At 37.6% G+C, this 10,805-nt stretch overlaps 1 protein-coding gene across 1 annotated transcript; it reads right to left on the minus strand.

Annotated features, from left to right (window-relative positions):
- Positions 1 to 3,397: 3,397 nt before the first annotated feature.
- ZNF518A (zinc finger protein 518A) lies at positions 3,398 to 7,969 on the minus strand. The gene has a single exon (XM_056850026.1). It carries the CDS (start codon positions 7,941 to 7,943, stop codon positions 3,423 to 3,425), a length of 4,521 nt encoding a protein of 1,506 aa, XP_056706004.1. The 5' UTR covers positions 7,944 to 7,969; the 3' UTR covers positions 3,398 to 3,422.
- Positions 7,970 to 10,805: the final 2,836 nt, after the last annotated feature.

Raw genomic sequence — 10,805 nt, forward strand, 5'->3', positions numbered from 1 at the left:
TATAGAGGTCACTTTTATGTATCTCAGTAGCAAGGCAGATTTATTAGTCATTCCTATCAGCATGTTGAAAGGAACAGCAAAACAAAAAAACAACAACCTATGCTTCAATCTTTATTCTCTACCAGCTATAGGCTGTAAGCTCTGCACTGACTGCAAGCTGTAAATATGATTCTCTTCTTTGCCAACTTTAAACTGCAAGCTTTCAAGCTCTGCACTACTGCAAGTTGTAAATATTACTCTTGAGACATTTATTTCAAGCTGCAAGCATCTTTACAAGCTATACACTTCAAGCCTCCAGGTTTTTTTACCTGTTCATGGAAGACTTATCTGATACCTACCTTATTGTATCGATGTTCTGACGGATATACACACGAGGCTGCCTATTATATGTCTTGTTTTTGATGAAACGCTCAATAATTGTGTTATGTCCAGTTTTTCTTAGCATCTTGTAATTAACTTGTAGCCAGCTCCTTGATAGCGCTTAAGAGTTCCGTTTGGCTTGACGTTCTCATTTGTTTCGACTTAGCTTGTTTGCACACTACATTGCTTTCAGTATATTATTTCATATTGGCCATTGTGCTGGTTATCTGATTTGGAAAAGGAATAGCAAACCATCTTCAAGTCTGATCTACCACTGCTTCAGAGATGGAAAATACATTGTCAATTGGAATTTTTCCCACATTGAAAGTAATATTTAGAATGGAATACCATTTAATTGCATCCAACACTTCTGAATAGTAATCAGTTTACTCAGAATCATTGGAACATATTTTTTAAAATATTAAACAGTTCAATTTTGTTAGTTGTGACAACTGACTAAAATTTAACAGCTATATTACAAAAATAATGGCAAAAATGTAGTCAGCTAGCATACACTAATTTATGCAGCAAGGATAACTCTGCTATAGCAGAAAGAAGTGGCTTGACAAACACTCCGGCTAGATACTCTGCAGCTCAAACCACATGACTGAACTTTTGTGGAAGGCAAATTAATTTTCAAAAAGCCTGTCAACAGCTTTAAAACATTTCCTCTGTGTTTTGCAGGTTATTTTGAACTCCATCACATTCATGGTGTGTACTTCGAGACTTTTTATATGAATACAAAAAAGTTATATGTATATAGAAGTTGGAATGTCCACACATGGAAACTGGTTCATCATCCTAAACCTCTTTTGGTAAACTTATACTATAGCCATATATAAGCATATTTAAGCTGATACCTTTCTAAAGTTGGTTCAAGTGATTAAGACCAAGACTGTTTTTTAAAAAATTAAATGTTAGCTACACATTTTTAACAGCAGACTGATCACTTCATTATTTTAAATACCCAATACAAAATATTTTTGTCTTTACTCATTATTTTAAATACCCAATACAAATACAGAGCAATATAGAAACATAACAAATATTTTAACACCAAAACATGTGCAGGGGAATTCGAGGTAATTCTGAATTGCATTTCTTGTTCATTATTTTCCTGAGAGTGTTTAAACACTGAAAAAAATAATATTACAAATATGAGACCAATGTTACTGCTCATTATACTTATAAATATCCCTGCTAATTTCATAGGACTGGTTCTCATAATCAAATGAGACTAATTTTTCTACAACCAACCAATGTGCAACAAGGACTAACTGCTCACTTTCCTTAATTTTACTTGTATATTAATTTTGCTTGTATATTATTTCTTCTAATACACAGAGGATAATCTCACATACTGTCTATTCAGGCCACACTAACTAGGGAGGGATCCCAATAAGTTAGAAGACTTGGGGATGTGTGGACACTTTTCCAACTTGGAGGGCAGGACAAGAGAAGCGACTGCTACAGGCTGTACCACATTTATTAGAACATGGTATCTGCCCTATGCCGTGACAGAAGACCCTTATTCTTTTTCAGGTCAAGAATATACTATCTTTAAACATATGCGATAAAACTCGGTTCCAATGCTACATTCCCATTGTGAGGGATTCAAGAGGAAGCCGTGGCTCAGTGGTAGAGCATCTGCTTGGCATGCAGAAGGTCCCAGGTTCAATCCCTGGCATCTCCAGTTAAAGGGACTAGGCAAGCAGGTGATGTGAAAGACCCCTGCCTGAGACCCTGGAGAGCTGCTGCCGATCTGAGTAGACAATACTAACTTTGATGGGCCAAGGGTCTGAGTCAGTAGAAGGCAGCTTCATGTATTCAAGTATTCAGTGTTAATTAGGTTTAGATTTCTCTCCAGGAAGCAACATTTGAATAGGTTAATGAAAAGTTAGAGATGCAATCTTATCTTTCACAGATAAAAATTTAAAATATTTGGACTGGACTGAAACTTTAGGTTAGATTTTGTAGAGTAGATGGTGAAATCAACACAAATAAAAACCTGAGGAGCCTGAGCAAAAATCAAACTCCATCTCTACAACACAACCGCCAGTGCTGTATTGTCAGTATTTCATAATTAGTCAATAATTGTCAAAATAAGTTCCATAATTTATGGCAAGACATACAACTAAAATGGTAAAAACATGCTTTCTGTCTGAATCAGAAAGGCGCCCAGACATGGAAGACGGTTTTTCTATGGAGTACCAAATGACTCACAGGAATTGGTGAAGCATTAATGTTCACAGTAAGAAAATCAAAATTGAAGCACTCCTAATAAAAAGAAATATTACCCCACCCCCCAATACTGAACACTGAAAGTCAACATCGGATTTCTAGGACACAAAAAAAGTCACTGAAACACCATACACGTTGTGAATACATTTCCAACCAATTTCATTCTTAGGCTTAAACACAGTAACATGTTTATTGATTTATATGAAAAATACTCCACTAAGAAAGTAGACAAACTGCACAGAAATAGTACAAGTGTCATGTGCATAGCAATATAGCTTAAAGCATTCACATATGGCTTTGTTAAAAAGAAACTGTTAGGAACCCTGGCCCTATGTGGACCTGTAGGTATACAGTTGACACAAAGTAAACTGCTTCACATCTTTTAGGCACTTGCTAACAACAGTGTTCAATCCCTGGAAAAGAAAATGTTTTTCTGTTTATAAGATCAAGGAAAAATACGGCAATTGCAGTGTGCAGTTGAAAAAAACTTTTTAGTAGTGCATGCACAGAGCTGGAAAAATACAATTCCTGTGCAAGATTTATAGCAAATAACTGAAGTACAAAAATATTTACACATTTCAATTTTAAATATATACAGAACAAAAGCCCTGAAGTTCATTTTCTAAATAAAAATATATGACATGATAGTAGTAACAAAATGCAATTTACACTGCAATTGCAACTATTTAATTTAAATTCATACACGTTCATTTTAGATGCTACCACAAAACTTGCTCTTCCTTTTAAAAAATGCATTTAATACATTGCTGTCATCCAAAATCTGTACTTCTTGTTTTGCCTTCTTCACCAACCATAATAAATTACCCTAATGAATTCCAGTCTCGAGTGGCTTCCATTAGATGACGCTGCCCATGCCCCACCCAGTTGTCCTGGTTGTCAAATATCCTCCCACAAAACCAGCAGCTAAATTTAGTTTTCAGCGTATTATCAGAGGTACTTTTTACAATCTGATAATTGTTTTTGCTAGTCTTCTTCAGTGTTAATTTTAAAACGAACCTCTCTTTTACAGGACTAACAGGTTTCAGCATTCTGCGCTTCTTTTGGGAGAGATCACCAGTAATTATGTACAAACTGTTACTACAATATTCTGGCTCCAGAAGAGCATCAATAGTTCTCTTTGACAAAGAAACCTTTAGTACATGTCCTTTAAATTTAGCAATAGTCTTCATAACATTTACAACTTCTGGAACATCTGCATCAGGATGATTTAGTACTACAACTGGCTGATTTCTTCGGGGGCATTTGATTAGTTGCTTAGAATTAAAAGGAAGTAATTTTAGAATCCTCACAGTGTCTTTTGACACTTTTTGACTACAAGGAGCCTGAATCAAAGATTCCAGTTCACTTATATCCATTTGATTTTTGTCTTTACACTTTCGATGCAGCATTTTCTTTCTAGGGTATTCCTGAAGGTCATCCTTAGCTTTCCGCTTCAAATTCCTGTTCTTCTGTGAGGCTGTGAGAGTAGAAACCTTAACATTAGTTTGCTTTGAATGCCGCTTAGGTTTTGAGATTTTGTTTGTCATTGTCCCTGTTGACCTTTGGCTTCCAAAACTGCTCCCTTCGTTGGTCCTTTTTTGCACTGAGTCAGATGGACATTTTTGTGACCGTGTCTTCCCATGTTTAGAGGAATATACAGATTCTACAAAAGTGAAAGGGTCCTTGGATTTACAGCTTGACAAACAGGCATTTTCTGGCATCGATTTACCTGGTAAGATTAAGGCATCACTAGAAGAAAAAGCTGTCCTTTTTTGCTCTACAGCAGGGCTATTAAGGGAATGCATATTATTGAACTGTAAAGATGACGCAGCATTGCTAACTGGTTGACAGTTCTCTGCAGTAGGAAAGGTCTTAATTTTCAAAAAAAGCTTTTGTTGCACTGCTCCAGGTTTCTTTGGTTCCGTATTTTGAGTACAAGCAGTACCCTGAAAAACATTATGGTTCTGTACGAGAGACTTGTTTGGCGACATACATTTCAGAAAAACTGCTTGTCTGCCATTGGGCAAAAGTGCATAAACAGGTTGTTCTTGTCCAATCTCCTGTTGTTTTCTTGACTCCAAGGAGTCAACTTTACTGCCTTGATAACCTGCTGGTATTTTCACAGAGGAAATTCCACTCTCATGACAGACGCCGGAATTAGCAACATGAAGCAACTCCTTATGCGGCACACCAACCGATGATGCGCTTACTGTTCCACTGCATGCCCTAACACCAAAAGAGTTTTGTACACTTCTGGAGCTTCCTATTGTCAACCCCAGCTGTGGTGTCGATACTGCTTCTTTAGCACACCCCTTAGAGAAAAATGTATCTAAAACCTGAGAATTGTTTTCAGTGGCATTTGCAATTGTTCCAAGTGGCCCACTACCAAATGTCAAAATCATTCCAGGTCCTTTGTTTACAAGTAACGACGGAGGTCTTGTTGCCTGAGTATTTGATGAACTTATGCTTGGAGAAGGCTTTCCTGTAATAACCTGTAAACCCTGTTGGTGGGCAAGGCGCAAAGGTACAAAATACCTTGATGGAGGTGATTGAAGTAGCACTGCTTTCTTCTGTTCTGAAAGTGATGGACAAGTAGCATTAGGACCTTGGATAGTGTAGTGCAATTTATCTTTTGCCAACTGTTGTGTTATGATTGTATCCGTCTGAGTTTTACGCAATGTACCCATTCCTGTTGTCCTTGGAGTTGACTGTGTTTCTTGCATTCTGAAAGATGTCATTGGGACCCGTCGTTCATTCCTAAAATATACACTTTCTTTTGTTGCGTTGCAGTTCAAATTTAGCTCTCTTTTAAACGTAGCAGGAGAATGGGCTAAGCTGGACATAACTGTTTGGTCTCTGAAGGGTGTGAATGTTCTGTAATCTGAACTATTTGAAAATGATTGATCATAATCAGTTTTTATGTACTTCTGTGGCTGAATAGTTGGCTTTACTTTTAACACATCTTGTAATGACTGGTTTACTTCTGGTGACAAATAATTGGATGCCTGGTTACTCTGGAGTGAAAAAACTGATGTTATTTTAGGCATAGATGAATTAATACAATTAGAAGCATTGTCTTGTTTAGAGTTTTCAGCTATATGTTCCAATACTTGCTTTACCCGAGTATTCAAATATCGCTTGCCGTCATGATGATTTTCTGTAAAACACTGTCCATCAATGGTATATTTGGACTGACCGGTTGAAAATACTGGAGCATTCTTAGTATTTACATTGCTATAAACAGGTGGCATTGAAGATCTTTTTTCTAAATTTAACCCTGCTACAGACTGTGGAAAGCATGCTGCAGTTTCACCTACCGGGCTGCTTTGGACAGGAAAAGTCTTGTTGGATATAAGCTCCTTGGATGTATCCAGAATGCCTATTTTAGAGTAATTATGAAAAGGCAATGTTGTTTGATTACGATAATCAGTTGGATAATAGACATTATCGTGTTTACTGTTCCTGTTCACTTCACCGTTCAGCATTTTGAATTCTGAAAGAAATGTTTTCTTCATGGGGTCATAATGGAGCATATTTGTTCCAGCAGAGGATAACACCTGAGGATGATCTTGAGGTATACTATTCCTCCAGGAGACATTGTCTTTTGTTCCAGTCTGCGACACCGAACCAGAACCAAACATGGCAGTATCTGGCTTCGATGGAAAACGAGTAGTACATTTTCCTACCACCACAACAGGAGGTACAACAGCTCGAGATGTATTCCAACTAAAGTAACTGTTACTCTCTTGCTTTATTTTTCCTGAATATTGATTAGAATATTGGTTAGATAATGCAGTTGTTAATGAGTGAGCAGAATTATTTGCAGACATTTGTTGATTACTTTCATGATATCCAGCACCTGAAAATAAGCTGAGGTTGTCATGCTGAAGACATTCTGCTGAACTATCTTTAACCCCATCAATTTTATTACCTGCTGGCAGTTTCGGTTTCTCTGTGGGTAAAAGTTTTATTACTATATGTTGCTTTCCATCCACCATTTTGAATCCCATAAATTTAGCACTGTAGTTTGCTGGAACAGATATTTTATTATTTTTCACCATCAATACTGTAGGACCATGAACAGCTTTTTTCAGCAATCCCAGTCCAGAACATAATCCATCTTCTGTTCTATTGTACTGTAGTGCTGTAGAGGATTTTGTTCCACTGTGGATATGCTTTTCACTAAGAAAAATGTGGTCTTCATTTAACTGCATATCTTTTGCCGACTGGCTTATCTCTTCAGATTTAGGCTCTATGTTATTTGCATCTCCAACACCTTGTTCATCTTCTTCAATCACACAACTACCACTGGTAATTCTTTTGCGTCTCCATAGTGCCTTTCTTGAAGCCCCTGTTTTGTACCTTTTCAAGATAAGTTTAAGTCCTGTTGAAGTATCCATCTTCTTCTCACTGTTATCTGCATCCATTTTATCTTTTACATACAGGTGGTCTCTGTGCAAAGCAATAATATGTTTTAAAAGATAGGTTTTCCGTGACGCCATGTAATTACAATACTGACAACTGAAGGGAAATGTGCCAGTGTGCGAAACAACATGTTTTTGAAACTCTTCGTTTGAGAAACTTACATGTTGACATTTATCACATTTATACTGTATTTCATTGTGCCTATGAATATGCTGAACAAATGTGCCTACATCCAGGGTAGAAAATCTACATTTTGCACATTGAAAATGACCATTTACGCAATGCCTAGATGTGAAATGTTTCGTCAGATCCAACAACGTATATCTGTGTTCGTCGTTACAGATTTCACATTTCACTAAAGTGCTACGATGCGTCCGACGGTGTTGGTTAAATGACTGAAAGTCATTAGCCGAAAAATTACACATTTCACAGGGGTAAGATGGCAACTCTCCACGGTGCAGCAGCTGGAAATGTTTCTGTAGATCATTTGGGCTGTATCGAATGTTGTTTCTGCATTTTGTACAGCTAAAATTCAGTATTTTCGCAGATGTTTTCAATCCCTCTTCATGGTACAGTTCTGCTTTACTTTGTGGAGCAAATATCTCAGAGCAGTTTGGATAGCTACCGTTCATATCCTCTTGTATGAAAATTGCAGTTGCAGGTTTCTCTTTACATCGAAACAATTTCATGTATCTGTCAATTTCATGTTTAGTTATTACTTCATTGGGGATATTTACCCTGGGCAATTCTATTTTCACATTTTTTAATCCATGGGAGAAAATGTCCGAAATTGCAGGCTGAGGTGCAGACTTTTGAACAGCAGTTTCTGATACTGGATCACATATGCTATCCAACACATTATCTTTTAATAAGATTGCCTTTTCAATGTAAAAGGATTGTTCCTGTTCGAATGACATTTTTTAAAAAATACTTTAGTATACTGTATTTTGTCCGTTAGGTATACTGTCTTCTTTGTCCTTGTGCTGAAATATTTCCAGAGGCGCAGTTTTTTCCAACTAAGTATACCTGAAATAAAAATTACAAAGTTAATCTTAAAAGACTGTACAAGCAAAAGATGCTCACACCAGGTTCACATTATAAAATCTAACGACTGGTGCACTAACACAGCCACAAAAAATAAAGGTGAGCCCAACTATTAAAGCTTTTAATCTAACTTTTCTCTCCATGGCATAGTCGCTTCTGATTTAGCAGTTTAGCAATTATAGTTGAAATCTGCACGGTAGCAATTAACGAACGTTTTAGCAGCTGCCATTCCTTCCTAGATACCCAAGTTATTATACTCTTCCTTCACCAACTGCTTCTCATACATCAGCCATTCTCATCAGCGGCTATAGCTCATGAAGCAACACATCATTGCCTGTTGTTGTCCACCCCAAACCCTGCTAACCCCATAGCTCCTCCTCTCGTCTATTTTCAAAGCTAATATAAAGCACTTTACTGGCCTTCTTCCTCCAAATTAATCAGTAAATGCAGCACCAACTAGCTTTCTATGACTATTCTATTCATGCCATGCTTGGACAACACATGATAGAACACACAAACATCACCACTACACTAACAGTGCAATCCTAGGCAGTTATACCATTCTAGACACACTGACTTCAATTCACTTAGAAAAGCATAACTCTGCTTAGGATTGCACTGTAAGTTGTGCAAGTGAGAATCCACGAAAAATGTAACTGATCATTCTGTTGACTTCTGCTGAAAGAAGTTATTTGCTTTTACAGAAGTAAAGCTTCTATTAAACGTATCAGTAGGTATAGCAGCCCAAGTGCAGAGACAGAACCATTAAAACATCAGTGGGAAAAGATTTATACGTAACCTAAAATTCTGAACCAAAATTAAACAGTTAAAAATACTACTGCTACAAAATATTTTTCAGAATCAAACTCTTATGCAAATGTATGCTGCTTGCACACGTGGGAAGTGGGACGTAGGAATTTAACAAGGACATGATCTCAAAACTAGGGGTCTTCTTAAGCAGAGAAGCCTTCCTTTAGGGCCAGTTATTGCACTGGGGAGAATCCTTTCATCAGAAAATTAACTAACAAGAGAACTGCCCTACCAATATTTATTCGCCTGAATACCACTGAATTACATAAAATGCTTTTCACTGAGAAGACATCACCTGTTGGAGAAGAAGTAGGAAGAGGAGGAGGAGAACAGTTTGTTTTTATATGCCGACTTTCTCTACCACATAAAGAAGAATCAAACTGGCTTACAATCACCTTCCCTTTCCCTCCCCACAACAGACACGCTGTGAGGTAGGTGAAACTGAGAGACTGTGACTAGCCCAAGGTCACCCAACTGACTTCATGTGTAGGAGTGGGGAACCAAATCCAGTTCACCAGATTATCATCCGCTGCTCATGTGGAGGAGTGGGGACTCAAACCCGGTTCTCCAGATCAGAGTCCACCACTCCAAACCACCGTTCTTAACCACTACACCAAGCCATGATGACAAAAGGGACAGTGGCTCCAACATGCAGCACTGGCTGATAGCCACCCTCAGCACAGCAGCAACACATAGGTGCTCAAAACCACACTGACTTAATTTTATTTTTATTTATTATCGATATCCTGTTTAAAGTCCTCAAACATTGTCAATATGAGCGACGTATGCTTAGCCGTAGAACATGCACACTCTTTTCCTAGTACATGATCCAAATTATATAGCGTACTGCTAAACAATGAGATGTGACACATTAATCTTGCTAATGAACCATAAAAGTGATCAAACCCACAAAAAAGTTTACTAGCCTACCTCCCCATATGTGGTACTCATTTGTGACCTAAAAGACAGTGGGCAACCCAATCACGTATGGTACATCTTTCCAGCACGGCTGCCTGGATTGAATTTTTACTCACCACCAACAAACAGCCAAGTCATTCTTTATAAACCCAAGTTCACAGATGAACATAACACCATTTTAGTTCATGCCAGAATTTTAAAGCAAACCTCCCACATAACAACCTTACATTTGTTTTTAATTTAGCCAATAATAAGTCATCACACTTACGTTTTAAGGAAAGGCTACAATTCCATTCTTCAGTGCTTGTTCAATATTTTTCCTTCCCAACGTATGAAAGGCATAAATGCAAGGCTCAGGAGAAGGAAAATTCAACAGAAAGATGTACAAAAGTAGCCTGGAAATACAAAAGAGGATTTTTTTAAAAAATCATCACAAATATTTATGGGAAATGTACGAGTTCCTGAGTTGCTACCATTTGAGATCTAATCTTAATGCAAATCCAACCAATCCTGATGTCATCTTACTGTAAAGGTGATTAAACAGGGCTCAAAAAATCCCTGGCATCTCATTGCCAGGAGTCCTAAAAAATGTGTGCTGATACACAATTTTACAAGATTTTACTGCTTGTTTAATACTTCTTTTTTAAAAAAACTGATCTGGTACATAAAAATATGAACTGTTTTTCCTGTTCCAACTCTAACAAATAGTGCCCATCAAAATAACTGCAATGACTACAGTACGTATTCTAAATTACAGAACTAAATGGATACAGCAGTCACCAAGTTTAATTTTAAAAGATATGTTGTCCTGGTGGTGGTGGAAAGTCCTGTCAAGTCACAGCTGACTTATGTTAACCCATAGGGTTTTCAAGGCAAGTGATGTTTGGAGGTGGTTTGAGATTGCCTGCCTCCATGTGGGCTGAGAGAGTTCTGAGAGAACTGTGACTGGCCCAAGTTCACCCAGCAGGCTTCATGTGGAGGGGGTAAGTCCACCACTCTTAACCACT

This window comes from Euleptes europaea, chromosome 5, assembly GCF_029931775.1.
Source record: "Euleptes europaea isolate rEulEur1 chromosome 5, rEulEur1.hap1, whole genome shotgun sequence".
NCBI classification, from domain to species: Eukaryota; Metazoa; Chordata; class Lepidosauria; order Squamata; family Sphaerodactylidae; genus Euleptes; species Euleptes europaea.